Genomic DNA, 21,366 nt, shown 5'->3' with positions numbered 1-21,366 from the left:
CTCCGTATGCATCACTCTGCATTTAATCATTAGTGATCGATCTCTTTTTCCTGGTTCTTTCCCTCAGCCCCAACCAGTCTCAGCAGAAGACTGCCCCTCCCTGAGCCTGGTTCTGCTGGAGGTTTCTTCCTGTTAAAAGGGAGTTTTTCCTTCCCACTGTGGCCAAGTGCTTGCTCATAGGGGGTCGTTTTGACCGTTGGGGTTTTTCATAATTATTGTATGGCCTTGCCTTGCAATGTGGAGCGCCTTGGGGCAACTGTTTGTTGTGATTTGGCGCTATATAAGAAAAAAGTTGATTGATTGATTGATTGATTGATTTACATGAACAAATTGTAATCTATTAGATAAATATGATTCAAACCACCGCAGCGCAGTGCCTTTAATACCTATAGCATGCTCTAATCTCAAAAGCAGCACTGAAGTCTAACAGAACAAGCACAGAGATGAGTCCACTGTCTGAGGCCATAAGATCATTTGTAACCTTCACTAATGCTGTTTCTGTACTATGATGAATTCTAAAACCTGACTGAAACTCTTCAAATAGACCATTCCTCTGCAGATGATCAGTTAGCTGTTTTACAACTACCCTTTCAAGAATTTTTGAGAGAAAAGGAAGGTTGGAGATTGGCCTATAATTAGCTAAGATAGCTGGGTCAAGTGATGGCTTTTTAAGTAATGGTTTAATTACTGCCACCTTAAAAGCCTGTGGTACATAGCCAACTAATAAAGATAGATTGATCATATTTAAGATCGAAGCATTAATTAATGGTAGGGCTTCCTTGAGCAGCCTGGTAGGAATGGGGTCTAATAGACATGGTGATGGTTTGGAGGAAGTAACTAATGAAAATAACTCAGAACAATCGGAGAGAAAGAGTCTAACCAAATACCGGCATCACTGAAAGCAGTCAAAGATAACGATACATCTTTGGGATGGTTATGAGTAATTTTTTCTCTAATAGTTAAAATTTTATTAGCAAAGAAATTCATGAAGTCATTACTAGTTAAAGTTAATGGAATACTTGGCTCAATAGAGCTCTGACTCTTTGTCAGCCTGGCTACAGTGCTGAAAAGAAACCTGGGGTTGTTCTTATTTTCTTCAATTAGTGATGAGTAGTAAGATGTCCTAGCTTTACGGAGGGCTTTTTTATAGAGCAACAGACTCTTTTTCCAGGCTAAGTGAAGATCTTCTAAATTAGTGAGACGCCATTTCCTCTCCAACTTACGGGTTATCTGCTGTAAACTCCGAGTTTGTGAGTTATACCACGGAGTCAGGCACTTCTGATTTAAAGCTCTCTTTTTCAGAGGAGCTACAGCATCCAAAGTTGTCTTCAATGAGGATGTAAAACTATTGACGAGATGCTCTATCTCACTTACAGAGTTTAGGTAGCTACTCTGCACTGTGTTGGTATATGGCATTAGAGAACATAAAGAAGGAATCATATCCTTAAACCTAGTTACAGCGCTTTCTGAAAGACTTCTAGTGTAATGAAACTTATTCCCCACTGCTGGGTAGTCTATCAGAGTAAATGTAAATGTTATTAAGAAATGATCAGACTGAAGGGAGTTTTCAGGAAATACTGTTAAGTCTTCAATTTCCATACCATAAGTCAGAACAAGATCTAAGATATGATGAAAGTGGTGGGTGGACTCATTTACATTTTGAGCAAAGCCAGTTGAGTCTAATAATAGATTAAATGCAGTGTTGAGGCTGTCATTCTCAGCATCTGTGTGGATGTTAAAATAGCTCACTATAATTATCTTATCTCAGCTAAGCACTAAGTCAAACAAAAGGTCTGAAAATTCACAGAGAAACTCACAGTAACGACCAGGTGGACGATAGATAATAACAAATAAAACTGGTTTTTGGGACTTCCAATTTGGATGGACAAGACTAAGAGTCAAGCTTTCAAATGAATTAAAGCTCTGTCTGGGTTTTTGATTAATTAATAAACTGGAATGGAAGATTGCTGCTAATCCTCCGCCTCGGCCCGTGCTACGAGCGTTCTGACAGTTAGTGTGACTCGGGGGTGTTGACTCATTTAAACTAACATATTCATCCTGCTGTAACCAGGTTTCTGTAAGGCAGAATAAATCAATATGTTGATCAATTATTATATCATTTACTAACAGGGACTTAGAAGAGAGAGACCTAATGTTTAATAGACCACATTTAACTGTTTTAGTCTGTGGTGCAGTTGAAGGTGCTATATTATTTTTTCTTTTTGAATTTTTATGCTTAAATAGATTTTTACTGGTTGTTGGTGGTCTGGGAGCAGGCACCGTCTCTACAGGGATGGGGTAATTAGGGGATGGCAGGGGGAGAGAAGCTGCAGAGAGGTGTGTAAGAGTACAACTCTGCTTCCTGGTCCCAACCCTGGATAGTCACGGTTTGGAGGATTTAAGAAAATTGGCCAGATTTCTAGAAATGAGAGCTGCTCCATCCAAAGTGGGATGGATGCCGTCTCTCCTAACAAGACCAGGTTTTCCCCAGAAGCTTTGCCAATTATCTATGAAGCCCACCTCATTTTTTGGACACCACTCAGACAGCCAGCAATTCAAGGAGAACATGCGGCTAAACATGTCACTCCTGGTCCGATTGGGGAGGGGCCCAGAGAAAGCTACAGAGTCCGACATTGTTTTTGCAAAGTTACACACGATTCAATGTTAATTTTAGTGACCTCTGATTGGCGTAACCGGGTGTCATTACTGACGACGTGAATTACAATCTTACCAAATTTACGCTTAGCCTTAGCCAGCAGTTTCAAATTTCCTTCAATGTCGCCTGCTCTGGCCCCCGGAAGACAATTGACTATGGTTGCTGGTGTCGCTAATTTCACATTTCTCACAGTCACCCAGTCGGCCTGCTTTCCCGGCTGCTCGGGATCTGCTGGAAGGGAACTAACGGCGGCTAAGCTACCTTGGTCTGCACCGACTACAGGGGCCTGGCTAGCTGTAAAATTTTCCACGGTGCAGAGCCGAGTCTCCAATTCGCCCAGCCTGGCCTCCAAAGCTACGAATAAGCTACACTTATTACAAGTACCATTACTGCTAAAGGAGGCCGAGGAATAACTAAACATTTCACACCCAGAGCAGAAAAGTGCAGGAGAGACAGGAGAAGCCACCCTGCTAAATCGGTAAGAGCTAGTAGCTGCGCTAAGCTAGCGGATTCCTAAAAACACACAAAGTGAATAATGTGTAAATAATTTAGAGGTGATTCAGCAGAGGGAGTGCTTTAGTTAAGGCACGTGAAGATTACACTGTGAGACAAATCGTTATCTAGTTAACGAGATCAATCTAACTGCGCAGATTAAACAGCTAACAGATACAGCAAAACACCGCTGTGCTCTGGAACAGGAAGTGATACAATACCGCAGTGAGAGCTAGAAGCTTGCCTCTACTAATATACTCAAGAAAAATTTAAATGCATTAATAACAAGAGCAATCACAGATTTCTGATGTCCGCCAAGGGTCGACAAGGACTCAAAATAAAAGATATGTGATTCACATCATGACTCAGATTTTACCTAGTTCCAGATTCCACAACACAATGCAATAATTGCGTACTGATCCAGAATGATCCGACTAATCAAGATGTTGCAATTTGATATTTAATTCACACATTTTTAATGTGTAATGAATGAGATGAAATGTTCTCCTGAGCTCTCACCAGCTGGTAAACTGTATAAAAACGCCGTATATGAATGAAGCTGTTAGTCATCAGCACATTAACAATGTAACAAACAAACTACTACACATAGGTCCAGTGCGTTATCGCTCATGCAGTACGTGCACACCTGCAGACGCACTTCACATCCTTGTGTATAAATGGTGACAAAACCCCCAAATGTGTCTCCAAACAAAATGTGGGTGGTTCTGGTGTTTGTTTGTTGCCCATCCAAACAGAGTATATACAGACAGGCTGGCCTATGTACACATCAACGCACACCTACGGACTGTCTCTAAAAGGAGAATTCGTTTAATTATACAGAATTGCATGCGTAAATGAAAATGCTCCTATCATCATTTTATTTTATTTTAAAATCCGTTTGGTGGCTTCTCCCTCTGAGCCAGTTGTGTACATGTTCTGTGTGTTTCTACACACCTCCACACACTGATGTACGTACCTCTGTTTCAGTTTGGGTCTAAGAAGATGTGATCTGCTGTTTTGGTAAATGAGGTTTTTCCATTCTACATTGGTCTGTTGTTCGAGCCTCCTACATGTTTGCTTACCACACAGGAAGGAAAAAAAAAACACAAAGTTGCAGTATTTTGATCTTTCATTCTGCAATTAAAGCTGCAGCAGTGTAGCTGGCGCCTTCATTCTTGAGTAGGAGTCACAGCTCAGCTGCACATGCAGAAATACACCTTCTGCTGAACACTAAAGCTACAACAGAGATCTTTTTATCTGTCAGCGGGAGATGCATTGCTCATCCTCCGCCTCGCTCCAACACTTTGTTCTGTTCTGTCTCAACTTCTTCTCACACTTGAGGTGGGCTTCATAGATAATTGGCAAAGCTTCTGGGGAAAACCTGGTCTTGTTAGGAGAGACGGCATCCATCCCACTTTGGATGGAGCAGCTCTCATTTCTAGAAATCTGGCCAATTTTCTTAAATCCTCCAAATCGTGACTATCCAGGGTTGGGACCAGGAAGCAGAGTTGTAGTCTTACACACCTCTCTGCAGCTTCTCTCCCCCTGCCATCCCCTCATTACCCCATCCCCGTAGAGACGGTGCCTGCTCCCAGACCACCAAGAACCAGCAAAAATCTATTTAAGCATAAAAATTCAAAAAGAAAAAATAATATAGCACCTTCAACTGCACCACAGACTAAAACAGTTAAATGTGGTCTATTAAACATTAGGTCTCTCTCTTCTAAGTCCCTGTTAGTAAATGATATAATAATTGATCAACATATTGATTTATTCTGCCTTACAGAAACCTGGTTACAGCAGGATGAATATGTTAGTTTAAATGAGTCAACACCCCCAAGTCACACTAACTGCCAGAATGCTCGTAGCACGGGCCGAGGCGGAGGATTAGCAGCAATCTTCCATTCCAGCTTATTAATTAATCAAAAACCCAGACAGAGCTTTAATTCATTTGAAAGCTTGACTCTTAGTCTTGTCCATCCAAATTGGAAGTCCCAAAAACCAGTTTTATTTGTTATTATCTATCGTCCACCTGGTCGTTACTGTGAGTTTGTCTGTGAATTTTCAGACCTTTTGTCTGACTTAGTGCTTAGCTCAGATAAGATAATTATAGTGGGTGATTTTAATATCCACACAGATGCTGAGAATGACAGCCTCAACACTGCATTTAATCTATTATTAGACTCTATTGGCTTTGCTCAAAAAGTAAATGAGTCCACCCACCACTTTCATCATATCTTAGATCTTGTTCTGACTTATGGTATGGAAATTGAAGACTTAACAGTATTCCCTGAAAACTCCCTTCTGTCTGATCATTTCTTAATAACATTTACATTTACTTTAATGGACTACCCAGCAGTGGGGAATAAGTTTCATTACAGTAGAAGTCTTTTGGAAAGCGCTGTAACTAGGTTTAAGGATATGATTCCTTCTTTATGTTCTGTAATGCCATATACCAACACAGTGCAGAGTAGCTACCTCAACTCTGTAAGTGAGATAGAGTATCTCGTCAATAGTTTTACATCCTCATTGAAGACAACTTTGGATGCTGTAGCTCCTCTGAAAAAGAGAGCTTTAAATCAGAAGTGCCTGACTCTGTGGTATAACTCACAAACTCGCAGCTTAAAGCAGATAACCCGTAAGTTGGAGAGGAAATGGCGTCTCACTAATTTAGAAGATCTTCATTTAGCCTGGAAAAAGAGTCTGTTGCTCTATAAAAAAGCTCTCCGTAAAGCTAGGACATCTTACTACTCATCACTAATTGAAGAAAATAAGAACAACCCCAGGTTTCTTTTCAGCACTGTAGCCAGGCTGACAAAGAGTCAGAGCTCTATTGGGCCAAGTATTCCTTTAACTTTAACTAGTAATGACTTCATGAATTTCTTTGCTAATAAAATTTTAACTATTAGAGAGAAAAAATTACTCATAACCATCCCAAAGACATATCGTTATCTTTGGCTGCTTTCAGTGATGCCAGTATTTGGTTAGACTCTTTCTCTCTGATTGTTCCGAGTTATTTTCATTAGTTACTTCCTCCAAACCATCAACATGTTTATTAGACCCCATTCCTACCAGGCTGCTCAAGGAAGCCCTACCATTAATTAATGCTTTGATCTTAAATATGATCAATCTATCTTTATTAGTTGGCTATGTACCACAGGTTTTTAAGGTGGCAGTAATTAAACCATTACTTAAAAAGCCATCACTTGACCCAGCTATCTTAGCTAATTATAGGCCAATCTCCAACCTTCCTTTTCTCTCAAAAATTCTTGAAAGGGTAGTTGTAAAACAGCTAACTGATCATCTGCAGAGGAATGGTCTATTTGAAGAGTTTCAGTCAGGTTTTAGAAATCATAGTACGGAAACAGCATTAGTGAAGGTTACAAATGATCTTCTTATGGCCTCAGACAGTGGACTCATCTCTGTGCTTGTTCTGTTAGACCTCAGTGCTGCTTTTGATACTGTTGACCATAAAATTTTATTACAGAGATTAGAGCATGTCATAGGTATTAAAAGCACTGCGCTGCGGTGGTTTGAATCATATTTGTCTAATAGATTACAATTTGTTCATGTAAATGGGGAATCTTCTTCACAGACTAAGGTTATTTATGGAGTTCCACAAGGTTCTGTGCTAGAACCAATTTTATTCACTTTATACATGTTTCCCTTAGGCAGTATTATTAGACGGCATTGCTTAAATTTTCATTGTTACGCAGATGATACCCAGCTTTATCTATCCATGAAGCCAGAGGACACACACCAATTAGCTAAACTGCAGGATTGTCTTACAGACATAAAGACATGGATGACCTCTAATTTCCTGCTTTTAAATTCAGATAAAACTGGTGTCTAACCAGATCCTTACTCTGGATGGCATTACCCTGACCTCTAGTAATACTGTGAGAAATCTTGGAGTAATTTTTGATCAGGATATGTCATTCAATGCGCATATTAAACAAATATGTAGGACTGCTTTTTTTGCATTTGCGCAATATCTCTAAAATTAGAAAGGTCTTGTCTCAGAGTGATGCTGAAAAACTAATTTATGCATTTATTTTCTCTAGGCTGGACTATTGTAATTCATTATTATCAGGTTGTCCTAAAAGTTCCCTGAAATCCTTCAGTTAATTCAAAATGCTGCAGCTAGAGTGCTAACAGGGACTAGAAGGAGAGAGCATATCTCACCCATATTGGCCTCTCTTCATTGGCTTCCTGTTAATTCTAGAATAGAATTTAAAATTCTTCTTCTTACTTATAACGTTTTGAATAATCAGGTCCCATCTTATCTTAGGGACCTCATAGTACCATATCACCCCATTAGAGCGCTTCGCTCTCAGACTGCAGGCTTACTTGTAGTTCCTAGGGTTTATAAGAGTAGAATGGGAGGCAGAGCCTTTAGCTTTCAGGCTCCTCTCCTCTGGAACCAGCTCCCAATTCAGATCAGGGAGCCAGACACCCTCTCTACTTTTAAGATTAGGCTTAAAACTTTCCTTTTTGCTAAAGCTTATAGTTAGGGCTGGATCAGGTGACCCTGAACCATCCCTTAGTTATGCTGCTATAGACTTAGACTGCTGGGGGGTTCCCATGATGCACTGAGTGTCTTTCTCTTTTTGCTCTGTATGCACCACTCTGCATTTAATCATAAGTGATTGATCTCTGCTCCCCTCCACAGCATGTCTTTTTCCTGGTTCTCTCCCTCAGCCCCAACCAGTCCCAGCAGAAGACTGCCCCTCCCTGAGCCTGGTTCTGCTGGTGGTTTCTTCCTGTTAAAAGGGAGTTTTTCCTTCCCACTGTTGTCAAGTGCTTGCTCACAGGGGGTCATTTTGACCGTTGGGGTTTTTCCATAATTATTGTATGGCCTTGCCTTACAATATAAGGCGACTTGGGGCAACTGTTTGTTGTGATTTGGCGCTATATAAATAAAATTGATTTGATTTGAGTTGTCTCTGTAATTTGTCTACCTTGAAACACAATCTAGTTTCAGACTGAGGGTCTCCATGTCCACTGAAGAGCTGACGGGGGGAAATCAACACCAACTGCAGCCCGTTTGAAATAATTAATTCTGATGCTGTGTTGTCTGCAGCGTTTTGATTTGCAGAATTTTTTTCATTGTCGTGATTCAACCAGCTCAACGCTGGCCAAGCTAGTGTGGCACGATTACAGTAAAGTGAATTTTTCAATTTTCTCCTCAGCTTTAAGTGTTTGGTCCAGATATGTATGAAAATGTCAAATCTTTGACTTTAGAGCGTGTACTATATTTTACATTTGTGTGTGCCAGAGTCTTTTCATCTGTGCTTGAAATAACGTTTCATTTTCTCCACAGTACAAGAAGGAGATACAGATCTGAATCTGAATCACACCTGAATTATGATTATTATCAAGCACCTAAATAGATCCTTGTTATCCTTGACATTGGTTATTTGTCTTATTGTGTAGTTCATTGTTTGACTTGCTTCACTTTTCGTGCAGTTTGATTCCATTTACTATTAATTTTTGTCCCATATTTTTGTGCCATTAAACTGCTCCAAAAATGCATGCATGATATGAGGAAGCAATCAGTAGAAGGACACGGGTGCATGTCACTTCACGTGTTGTCTATTTGAATCAGATGGTTTGGTTTTTCTCTCTAACTTGCTTCTAACAGCCAGCTGATGGCTATCATTGCCTGCAACAATGAGATTTCTACACAAAGCTGACCTGAAATGAACCATTGAATTGGTTTTTAAATTAAATTGATTTTACAAATGAGTCTGAACCTTAAATTGATTCTACAAATGAGTCTGATCCCTTTGAAAAGTGACCAAATTACATGTATTTGTATTGAGTTAGGCGACATATTCCCAGCCAAAAATGGACACCAGGGGGCACTTGGGTAAAGTGAACGCCCTCCTATTGCACATGGACTTTGCCTGTGGACCCATGCAGAAGAAATGTCCTTATTTAGTAAAATAAATGACAAGGATCTATTTAGGTGTCATATAAAACAAATAATGAGTGTTTTCCATTCATGAATTGGAAAGAATATTTTCATTCATATGGAGTGTTTCATTCAAGGAAAGGCAGAGCTGAATGCAACATTCCATCTTGCAGCTCATGGAAATATTCTTATCATTGTACTCATAAACATTCATTACTCATACTCAGCAAAAAGGATGAGTAGGTCAACAAACAGGCAGGCATTTCAATTTATTTCATTTATATAGTGTCAAATCACAACAAAGTTGCCTCAAGGCGCTTCACACAAGTAAGGTCTAACCTTACCAACCCCTAGACCAAGAACAATGGTATTGCATATTTAAGAAAATGATGTCATTAAAAATAGATGGAATGGACATTCAAAGTGTAAAAGAAACGAAATGTTTAGGAATTATGATTGATGAAGATTTTACATGGAAGTCACACATAAATTACATAAAAGGAAAAATAGCGAAAGCTTTTGCTGTTTTGCATAAAGTTAAATATTCATTAAATAGTTATGGATTATTAACATTGTACAATTCATTGATTGTTCCATATTTGACTTATTGTGTAGAAATCTGGGGATCAACATGTACAACTTATACGCAACCTTTATTTATTTTGCAGAAAAGAGCTTTAAAAGTGATTAGCAAGTCGTTTTAGAGACCCATCTAGTCCATTGTTCATTAAGTATAGGGTACTTAAATTTCATGATTTAGTTGATTTGAAATTATTACAATGTACCAAGCGAATAACAATACCTTACCAATAAACATTCAAAATATGTTTGAAAAAAGAGTAAGTAGTTATAATTTGAAAGGCATAGAAGTCTTTAAAAAACCAAGATTCAGAACCAAGATAAAGGAACGGAGTATTTCAGTGAATGGTGTAAAATTATGGAACAACCTCATCAAAGAAATCAAAGAATCAAGGTCGCTTAAATTTAAAAAACAGATGAAACTATGAAATAAGTCAGTGGGCTGTGACAAAGCCAAAAATGTAATCTGTTAATAATGTTTAGAATGTTTGAAGTTTAAAACATAATCTGTTAGGGATGTAAACTTATAAATAATGGTTAAAATTATGAAATAAGTCGGTGGCATGTGACAAAGTCATAGAAATGTAATCTGTTAAATTATGTTGATTAATGATGATTGATATTGTAAGATTGTATTGTAAAAAAGGGGCAGAAAATATAAGACTTGTTCTTCCAGTCTGCTCCTTTTCATTCAAGGGTTTGTAAAGTTTTGTTATTTCTGCTATTCTGTTTTTTTTTTTTCTTTTAAATGAATGAAATAAATATTAAATTTAAAAAAAGGGAACTTGGCACAGTACAGTAGCATCCTTACGACGTTATTACAAATGTCACATTGTCAGTGGCTATTGTGTTTGAAGATCGCTGTAGCTTTTATTTTGCTGCATTTCAGGTGGTACCATGGACAACTCTCTGGGCGAGATGCAGAAAAATTGCTCATGGAAAAGGGCAAGGCCGGAAGCTTCCTGGTTCGGGAGAGTCAGAGTAAACCGGGTGACTTTGTCCTCTCAGTTCTCACCAATGAGGAGAAACACGAGAATGTGGATCGTAAGACCAAAGTCACCCATGTCATGATACGATATCAGGTGAGGTATCTCAAAATATTCTCAAAGATGCATTGAAGTTGCATATTTGTACAAGGGGAAAAAATTATTTAAAGATCACTTCCACTGTTTTTGCATATACCACCCAAAGACTGAAAAAATCTAGTTAGAACCCTCATTAGCATTCTAGCAACATTAACATTCTAGCATTCTAGACACCAGTGGACAGTCTAAGGCACACCTGTGCACTAATCATGGTGTCTAATCAGCATCTTGATATGGCACACCTGTGAGGTGGGATGGATTATCTCAGCAAAGGAGAAGTGCTCACTATCACAGATTTAGACTGGTTTGTGAACAATATTTGAGGGAAATGGTGATATTGTGTATGTGGAAAAAGTTTTAGATCTTTGAGTTCATCTCATACAAAATGGGAGCAAAACCAAAAGTGTTGGGTTTATATTTGTGTTGAGTGTATATGTATATATATGTATATATATGTATATGTGTATGTATATGTATATATGTGTATATGTATATATATGTGTGTGTATATATGTATATATATGTGTGTATATATATGTATATATGTGTATATGTATATATATGTGTGTGTGTATATGTATATATATGTGTGTGTATATATGTATATATATGTGTGTGTATATATGTATATATATGTGTGTATATATGTATATATATGTGTGTATATATGTATATATATGTGTGTGTATATATATGTGTGTGTATATATGTATATATATGTGTGTATATATGTATATATATGTGTGTATATATGTATATATATGTGTGTGTATATATGTGTGTATATATATGTATATATATGTGTGTATATATATGTGTATGTGTATATATGTATATATATGTGTATGTGTATATATATATATATATATGTGTGTATGTGTGTGTGTATGTGTATGTGTATATGTGTGTATGTGTATATATATGTGTGTATGTGTATATATATATATGTGTATGTATGTATGTATGTGTATGTGTGTGCTACTGCAAATTAGTGACATCTCCCTCTAAACACTGCTTCAAATCATCTTGAAACCTTTTAAACACCCATGTTTCAAGCATTGTTTCACAGTTGGCCTGACAAGAACGATATCATAATACAGGCGAAAATTTACAACAGAACTGGAATGTCGTAAAACCAGACTTAAAGAATAGATAGAACATGTAGATTGGGGTTGTTCCAAAACTATTCACTTGTACTGCAGATTACCAGTGGCTAGCCAGCACTACTTTGAAACACCTGTGTTTCAGATGTTGTTCTTTTAGCATGAAAAGAGAGATGTTGCGTCCTGTACTGACAACTAATGAACGCTGACACCTGCTGGACAGATTTCATATGTAAACCCTACAGTCAGCTCAGGGTTGTTGCTTGTTTATTTCATCTGAAGCCTTTCAATGTCTGGTCAACTGTTGGAATTTGTCTCCAGCAGGATGGTAAATATGACGTGGGCGGTGGTGAGAGGTTTGACACTCTGGCTGACCTGGTGGAGCACTACAAGAAGAACCCCATGGTGGAAAAGGGGGGCATTGTAGTTCATCTCAAACAGGTGTGGAAGAAATGGTTTAAAAAAATAGTCAACTACCACAAGGCTCATAACAGTCTGCTGACTCTGATATGATTAAAAATTAAATGATTCCTGCTGCAACACCCAGTATTTACATTTAACCTTCAAAATTCACTCCAGTGGTTTTCGATTAATCAAAGACAAAACTCCACTGGTGATGTATTAAAGCACCCACGTATATTGAATATTTTTTTCAAATAACATTGTCGATGTTAAAATTGTTAATTTTATTCAAAGCAGATGTTTGTGTACTCTGCTTGAAATTAAACCATGTTGTTTAACGTCTGTTTTTGAGGACAGCCCTTTAACGCCACAAGGATAAACGCAGCCAGCATTGAGAACAGAGTACGAGAGCTCAACAAAGTAGCAGACAATTCTGAGAAGCCCAAGCAAGGATTCTGGGAGGAATTTGAGGTATGTTGTATAAGAACTAGGGATGTGAATCTCATCACTGACAACAAGTCGATACGATACATCTTGCGATACATGACAATACCTACGATACGATGGGATGCGATTCATCCCTGTTCCCTATTTGATGTGATTTGATACGTATTTGACGAGGATTCAGTTCCTCACAATGTGATCACGATGTGATACGATGTGATTCAACATGATGCAAAGAAATGATACCAAAAATTTTAATAGAAAATAAGAAGCTGCAATTCAGTATGATTCAGTATTCTTCTTCTGACTCTAATAGATGCAGATGACTTTTTTTACTTCTTTAAGCAGCAAGTTTACCAGATGCAACATTAAGGAACAGGAATCACTACGGTCATATTTGGAACCTGTTTGATCACACTGAAAGAGTAAACAGTAAAATGACATCAAAATCCATGAGTGACTTAAAGTGAGTCACTCACTGAGAGAGTAGCGTCTTGGCAAAAGTAATTTGAGATACTTTCTTGCCGAGTGGCGCAGCGGTAGCCACGGGATTCTTTCCAAACGACCTGCGTCTTGTCAAGATTCCCATCTTTAAAAAAAAAAAAAAAGGCCAAAATATCTCCAAATGCCTGATTTAAATGTTTTAGGTTTTAGGTACGTCAAAAATGTCTTCCAACTGCTTGCTGCTGTTCTCACAAACCTCCATTTCGAAATAGATTTGTGCAGTAGAAATGTGCTTCCAGGCTTCCGTCAGTGATGATGCATTCAATGCGCCTCACAAAAATCGATGCAAGCATGCAGCGACCGATGCATTGCGATTTCAAATGACAATTGAATCAATGCACACTATGTGAATCGATACACTTGCATTGCGCATGTTTGTATCTAGATACCGATTCGTATCGATTAATCACATGTGGCTTCTTGGCATTACAATCCCCACAAAAAAATAAGTAAACCAATCTCAAATATAAAGTACTATGCAAAAGTCTGAAGCACCCCATTGCTTCTGTATGAAAGTGGTTTATTATTCAAGTTAGAAAATTTCATCGGTTTTACTATAGAAAATCTATATATTAAAAGCGAAGTGGTCTCTGTGTACGTGTATGCATGTGTAAATGCATGTGTGTACCTTTGATCACAGAGTAACTGCGGAGAACTGACATTTGCCATTTGGTATAATTATGTATTTTGGGCCAAAGATGAACGTTGCAAAAACAGAAAGTTGATGGGACTAATATTTTTGGAGAAATTGGGGATATTAAGTTAAAAAAAAGTGAACAATGGATGTTGATATCACCATTAATCAGTCCCTGGGAAAGAGACAAGCTCTGAACAAAGGAAATATCTCAACCTTGCCAGTTGTAAAACATGACATCAACTAAATGTGCCCAATAATAAATACAATTACTCACAAACGTTCTCACTTTAATTTCCTGCACTTTCAGTTAAAATCATTATAGAAACTTTGCATAATTTATTACCACCCTTGAAAAATGTCAGCTACCTACTTTATAAACTCTACCCAATCTAGAACCCATGGATCTCCATGGGCAACACGCTAGTGTTAAATAAGATGGCAGCACGGTGGCTTAGTGGTTAGCACTGTTGCCTGACAGCGAGAAGGATGTGGGATCTCATCCCACCTGGGTCCTTTCTGTGTGGAGTTTGCATGTTCTCCCCATGTTTGCCGGCTTCCTACCACCTCTAAAGGCATGCAGGTTCAGTGAATTGAAACTTTAAATTGATTGTAGGTGTGTGTGAGGGTGTGTATGTGTTTGTTTGTTTGTATGTGGCCCTGCAACAGACTGGCTGGCATCCTATCCAAGGTGTACCACGCCTCACACCCTATGACTGCTGGGATAGTCTCCAGCCCCTGTGACCCTTAACTGGAGTAAGCATGCATAGAAAATGGATGGATTAAATAAAATTACCTAACAAAGATTAAGCTTAAGACACATCAAATCATTTTGTAGTTTCAAACACTTACACAATTCCGCAAATGTGACAAACTGGGGGGATAACAGTCACTGAATAATGAATAGTATGGGATACATAATTCACCCCAAACAATTCACAAGATACATTTTGTTTAGTGTTTAATACATTGTGCTCTTCATTGTAAATTAATCAATACTTAGAAGGTTTATAGAATTTGTGCAGCTTCTTTGCATTATCAAGTTATGTGGTTATTGTGCACTTAAGCTGGTACTTTTGTTTCCCCCACCACAATTACAAATTATCTCGTATTTTACTTTATGCTTGAGTAACTGGATTTCGTGTTGGACTTAATCCAGTCAGTTTTAAAATGGGGGGGGGATTCTGTAACTGTTCAATTACAGAATATTGCCTACATGGGTGAATGAGGATCTTCAGTGGCAGATTTCAACAATTCTGTTCTGTCTGCAAGATTGTCATGTTTATTGAGATCATTATGTTTGTCTTTCCAGATTAGTTTTGTGAATGTAAATTTGTGAACTTTATTAAACCCGGTGTGGGATCAGACCTGTATCTTTTCTTTTGAAGTGTGTAGAATCTACAAAATGTGTGTAAAATAATGACAGAGAACTTAAGTGTTATGCTGCTGGCAGGCAGCTACTCTTAGTTGTCAAACATACCAACAGGATTGTAAACTTGTAGATATGCATCCAGAATGCCCACAGTGGCCATCTGAGCCCGGCTGTCCTTACCTCCTTCTATAGAGGAACAGAAGAGAGTGTACTAACAGGTAGTATCTCTCTGTGGTCTGAAAGTAGCAGCCGTGCAGACAGAAAGGCACAGAGGGTCATGAGGGCAGCAGAGAAAACTATTAGGGCCAGGCTTCCAACCATCGAAGAACTGGTAGAACAGCGCTGCTTGTCCAGGACAAGAAGTATAATCAGGGACACTTCACATTCCTTTAACAATCTGTTTTCCCTCCTGCCCTCAGGTAGACGGTACCGTAGCCTGAGTTGCAAAACATGCAGATGCAGGGACAGCTTTAATCCAACCGCCATAAGACAGCTAAATACAAATCGATAGAAATAACTGTGTAATATTGAATATAGAATACACTGTAGCATCTGGTTGCAACTTTATCCTTATAGCATCTTCATATGTGCAATATCCCTTATCATTTATTTATTATTACATGTTGTTTATACACAGATGCAGACAGTTATTGATAGGTTAAGAAAAAAAAAACTATTTATCACTATCACACACCTTGGACCGGTATTATGTGCTTTATTCTGTGTTTTTATGTATTTGTGCAGTGCATCGATATTTCGTTCTGTGATGTTTGTTACTGAATGATGATAAACACGAGTCTAAGTCTAAGAATAAAGTAATCTTGCTAATCTAAATGGGTTCTGGTTGTATTTAAGTGGAACCTCCTACCTAGTGGTTTCCTGTACTTGAAATTTACTTTGTAATTAGAATATTGATATTGTTAAATTGCATAAATCACCTCAGAATTATCAAATGGACCACAGCAGATGTTTTGTTTGGTGTTGCTGCTTAGACGTTTTAATTGGGAAAATCTTCTAATTATTATCTTTTGATTCTTCTTTTCTCGTCATGTGCATCAGGTACTGCAGCAGCAGGAGTGTAAGCTGCTGTATCCCCGGAAAGAAGGCCAGAGAGCAGAAAACAAGAGTAAAAACAGATACAAGAATATCCTGCCCTGTGAGTCACGTACCAACCTGCCATTTCCTCTGGCCACCTTCCTGTGGAAAATGACAAACACAACCCAGAGGCCTTAGTGAAGCACCGCCAATTTAACTCACATCCTGTTAGAAATCAAACAGACTTAAATGGCAAACTGCAGACGTGTTGTTGTGCATGACAGTGACAGTTTGACTTTGTGTTTTTAGTTGACACAACGCGAGTTGAGATCAGGGAAGCAGATCCTGATGTTCCAGGTTCAGATTACATCAATGCCAACTACATCAGAGTAAGTCGGCTCAACGTAACATTATTAGACCACCTGATCGCAACCTGCTTTCTGTGGAAACACCTTCACCCCTTCCCACACACACACACACCCCCCAAAAGATTAAAGGGATTTTGTGTGTGGGTGGGTGGGTTTGGGTAAGCAGGACTGACAAAACTCAACTTCAACTCTTTTCTCTTTGGTTCATCCACAGAAAAACATAATTACTTTTGATTGTCCGGTCAGTGTGTTATTATGACTTTGTTCAATATGTGTACTTCTAATCTGGTTGGTTTGTTTGCAGGTTAAAAACTTGTTAGAAATTCTCATTAAGTTTTACCTACTACGCACTTAATAATACATGCAATGCATCACCACTTTTCAGCTTTAAAAATTTACAATTGCTTTTAGGTTCTAAAACCATAAACTTTCTTTTCTACGGTCTCCTAAAAGTTGGAGAGAAAGAAAATAAATTTTATTTAATTTAGTTTTAGAGTCATTTTACTTTGAGTAATGATGAGTAACTACCTTTGTGTTGTCATGTATCAGGTGGTCAGCTGTAGACAAAACAGTTTTTAGTTCGATTTAAGTGAAAATGAGTTGCATACTTAAGTTTTTTGTTTGTTTGTTTGTTTTAATTACCATCACGTTTTCCAATATTATGTACCATATGTATCTTTATTTTCAGTTCAAGGTCTTAAAAATGCTCCACATTTTATGCTTTTATCAGAGTTATAACTGAGCTAAAGCTTTCGCACAGTACTGTATATATGTTCTAGGAAATTCACTTGACGGTCACCTTTAGCAGGGCATTAAATGACAGTCTTAATGTAATGTTTTATTTGTGTGCTGGACAGAGTATGCATGAAGAAGGACGTTACGTGGAGGAAGGCAAAGTTTTCATTGCCACACAAGGCTGCCTACAGAACACAGTGATTGACTTTTGGAAGATGGTTTATCAGGAAAATACTCACGTCATTGTCATGACCACGAAAGAAGTAGAGAGAGGGCGGGTGAGTAAATTAATACCGTTAATCAGGTCTCAGCTGTACATCCGCTGCACACAAGAAAGGTGCATTAACACCACTTAGAAATTTATTGTAGCTCTACATTATAGCATTTCTAAGCAACTTCTGTTCCTCTAGCTCATTTTCTAACGCAAGTTAGATTGAGTGGAACACCCATCTCGCTGCTACCGTACATTAATACAAATAATTATGATCTTACTGTGGGATAAATGTCAAAAATTAAAAATCTATTTTAAATATCCACTATAGCCTAGATGGCAAAAGACAACAGCAACAAAATAAGATGAGTAAAGCCACCTTGACATGCACAAATATGATCCCCACTCTGCTGCGCAATTCATCGCACCAGTGCGACCTGCTTTGTCCCGTTGGATGCTGCACTTTTGTCCTGTTTGACGCCACGTTATGTAAAATAATCACTTCGTAGTCAATTATACATTTGCTCTCAGAACTTGGCTGATGAAACCATTTCTCATCGCTCCCAGAATCACAGACAAATTATCGGCAGTTGCAGCTTCTTTTGTGCGCGTCATGCGGTGGAGAACGCATTTGGAATCATCTCAGAGGTAATTATTTATAATATTTATATTGTAATGGCTTGCTAACACAGTTGCATTGTCATTCCTTCTTAAATGTTAGATAATACAGTAGTGTTCAGAATAATAGTAGTGCTATGTGACTATAAAGATTAATCCAGGGTTTGAGTATATTTCTTATTGTTACATGGGAAACAAGGTACCAGTAGATTCAGTAGGTTCTCACAAATCCAACAAGACCAAGCATTCATGATATGCACACTCTTAAGGCTATGAAATTTGGCTATTAGTAAAAAAAAAGTAGAAAAGGGGGTGTTCACAATAATAGTAATGTGGCATTCAGTCAGTGAGTTTGTCAATTTTGTGGAACAAACAGGTGTGAATAAGGTGTCCCCTATTTAAGGATGAAGCCAGCACCTGTTGAACATGCTTTTCTCTTTGAAAGTAGAAGGAAAATGGGACGTTCAAGACATTGTTCAGAAGAACAGTGTAGCTTGATTAAAAAGTTGATTGGAGAGGGGAAAACTTATACGCAGGTGCAAAAAATTATAGGCTGTTCATCTACAATGATCTCCAATGCTTTAGAGACATGTGGAAGAAAACAGAAAACAACCATCAAAATGGATAGAAGAACAACCAGAATGGCAAAGGCTCACCCATTGATCAGCTCCAGGATGATCAAAGACAGTCTGGAGTAACCTGTAAGTGCTGTGACAGTTAGAAGATGCCTGTGTGAAGCTAATTTATTTGCAAGAATCCCCCGCAAAGTCCCTCTGTTAAATAAAAGACGTGCAGAAGAGGTTACAATTTGCCAAAGAACACATCAACTGGCCTAAAGAGAAATGGAGGAATATTTTGTGGACTGATGAGAGTAAAATTGTTCTTTTTGGGTCCAAGGGCTGCAGACAGTTTGTGAGACGACCCCCAAACTCTGAATTCAAGCCACAGTTCACAGTGAAGACAGTGAAGCATGGTGATGCAAGCATCATGATATGGGCATGTTTCTCCTACTATGGTGTTGGGCCTATATATCGCATACCAGGTATCATGGATCAGTTTGGATATGTCAAAATACTTGAAGAGGTCATGTTGCCTTATGCTGAAGAGGACATGCCCTTGAAATGGGTGTTTCAACAAGACAATGACCCCAAGCACACTAGTAAACGAGCAAAATCTTGGTTCCAAACCAACAAAACGAATGCCTTGCAGAAAACTGTGGTTATACAACTAAATACTAGTTTAGTGATTCACAGGATTGCTAAAAAAGCAGTTTGAACATAATAGTTTTGAGTTTGTAGCGTCAACAGCAGATGCTACTATTATTGTGAACACCCCCTTTTCTACTTTTTTTTTTTTTTTTACTAATAGCCCAATTTCATAGCCTTAAGAGTGTGCATATCATGAATGCTTGGTCTTGTTGGATTTGTGAGAATCTAGTTAATCTACTGGTACCTTGTTTCCCATGTAACAATAAGAAATATACTTAAATTTGGATTAATCTTTTTAGTCACATAGCACTACTATTATTCTGAACACTACTGTATATCTGCAGTATTATGTTTATTTTAGATGTAACATCTCGTTCAGATGCACTGCAGCAATGAGACACACTGCCTCGCAGTGACACACAGTGTTTTCAAATAGGTTGCACAATGTTCACATCTAGTTCACAAAATTAATGCGTGCCAGAAGTTTTGAACATTTCAAAATTTTCATTGCGCCCTTGCATGCAGCTATGCACAGCTCACAACAGTTTACAAGTTTACTCACTGTCATGTCAGATTGCGTGCCAATGCGGGGATGAAATTCGTGCAAGTGTCAAGACACCTTAAGTAAGTCCCTTCGGCTACTCCTCCCACCAAACTTCTTGTTTTATGGCAAATAGCATACAACTTAATGGTGCGTTTATTGCCACTTTCTGCTCTGGATTGTGGCTCAGACAGTGCCTCATTCACATCAGCATAGAGGAGCAGCTTGTCACGTGTGTAGACAGTGCCATCTTGTGGGCATAGATGATAATGCATACTTTTTTGTCATAAGTCACTGAAATATAAGCTGCAGGACAGCCAAACAAGTAATAAAAGCACAATTTATAGTCTAGAAAATACAGTAATAGACTCTAAAGTTATTCATGTTCTCATTTGAGCATCATCTGGTCTCAAGAGCCTGTAAGAACTGACCATTTTATTAAACAACATATTGATCATAATTTATTACCCCCCACCCCACCCCCGACAGTATCAGCTGACATTTTTTCATGTCTCAACCATAACCAATCAGCCACAACACTTCAATATTTGGACTACAGAAGTTATAAATGTTTCACCTTCAAATCCTAAAAACAGAACTGCCGATATTGTATTTACACAAATCCCCCAGTGTAGTTAAGTCGGCAGCACAAAATCACAAGGTGACTGCTTCAGTGTCAGTATCTTAATCTACCAATGTGATTAAGACATTAAACCACTTAAATGAAAAATCATGCAAATTACTGTCGAGGCATGCTACTAAAAATAAATATACCGAAAGTATTATTGTTTATTCTGTCTAAATTAATCAAATATGGGTGTTGACCTACAGTACATGTATAAAACCTGCATTGCAGTAGCTGTAACCTACAGGTGAACTGTTTTTTTTTTTTTTCATCTAGTTGTAGATGTAAGCGGGTAGTGGATGGCATTAGCTTATTGTAATATGTAGTAAAGATGATGGTGTGGTGGTGAGAAAAGAGGCAGCTGACATGGGTAGTATGACAGTTAAGACGATTGGAAAGCTGCTCGAGTTGAGCCGCTTCTCTCGATTGTCTAATACACCCATCATCGTCATTTCTCCTCCCCCTCTCACATTTTTTTTTTCCAATTTAGAACAAATGTGTCCGTTACTGGCCAGATCTGCATGCCACCAAAGAGTTTGGTAAGGTGTTGGTGAGGAACATGGAAGAGCGGCCTGCACAAGACTACGTTCTGAGGGAGCTGGAGGTGACGCGTCTCGACCGGGTAGGACGCTCGATGAACTCAGGCAGAGCTGCCCTACTGAACTGGGGTCACTTCATCTAATACCTTAATCACAATAGTTTGTTGTTATGGGAAAGCCGGCGGATGATTCCTTAACAATAAAGAATCTGGAATTGAAAAACTACATGGCAAATTCATTACAGTTTTTAAAAATAAATGCTGAAAACATGCAACTTCTGACATAATTACTAACCCAT

The 21,366-nt window shown here is 38.3% G+C and overlaps 1 protein-coding gene across 5 annotated transcripts in view; it reads left to right on the top strand.

The window, feature by feature from the left end:
- ptpn11b (protein tyrosine phosphatase non-receptor type 11b) overlaps positions 1 to 21,366 on the top strand; it is a 122,209-nt gene that overhangs the window by 77,978 nt on the left and 22,865 nt on the right. For 3 of the 5 annotated variants that reach the window (XM_034173349.1, XM_034173351.1, XM_034173353.1), the window contains exons 4-10: positions 10,534 to 10,726; positions 12,154 to 12,273; positions 12,592 to 12,705; positions 16,248 to 16,344; positions 16,533 to 16,612; positions 17,449 to 17,604; positions 21,020 to 21,151. In XM_034173349.1, coding sequence (XP_034029240.1) covers positions 10,534 to 10,726; positions 12,154 to 12,273; positions 12,592 to 12,705; positions 16,248 to 16,344; positions 16,533 to 16,612; positions 17,449 to 17,604; positions 21,020 to 21,151 — 892 coding nt within the window. The remainder of the gene's footprint in view (positions 1 to 10,533; positions 10,727 to 12,153; positions 12,274 to 12,591; positions 12,706 to 16,247; positions 16,345 to 16,532; positions 16,613 to 17,448; positions 17,605 to 21,019; positions 21,152 to 21,366) is intronic. The other 2 variants (XM_034173350.1, XM_034173354.1) reach the window with 1 other exon arrangement.

The sequence above is a fragment of the Thalassophryne amazonica genome, chromosome 6 (genome assembly GCF_902500255.1).
Source record: "Thalassophryne amazonica chromosome 6, fThaAma1.1, whole genome shotgun sequence".
Lineage (NCBI taxonomy): Eukaryota > Metazoa > Chordata > Actinopteri > Batrachoidiformes > Batrachoididae > Thalassophryne > Thalassophryne amazonica.
The sequence above is the reverse complement of the archived record's forward strand: the minus strand, read 5'-3'. Positions and strand labels throughout refer to the sequence as shown.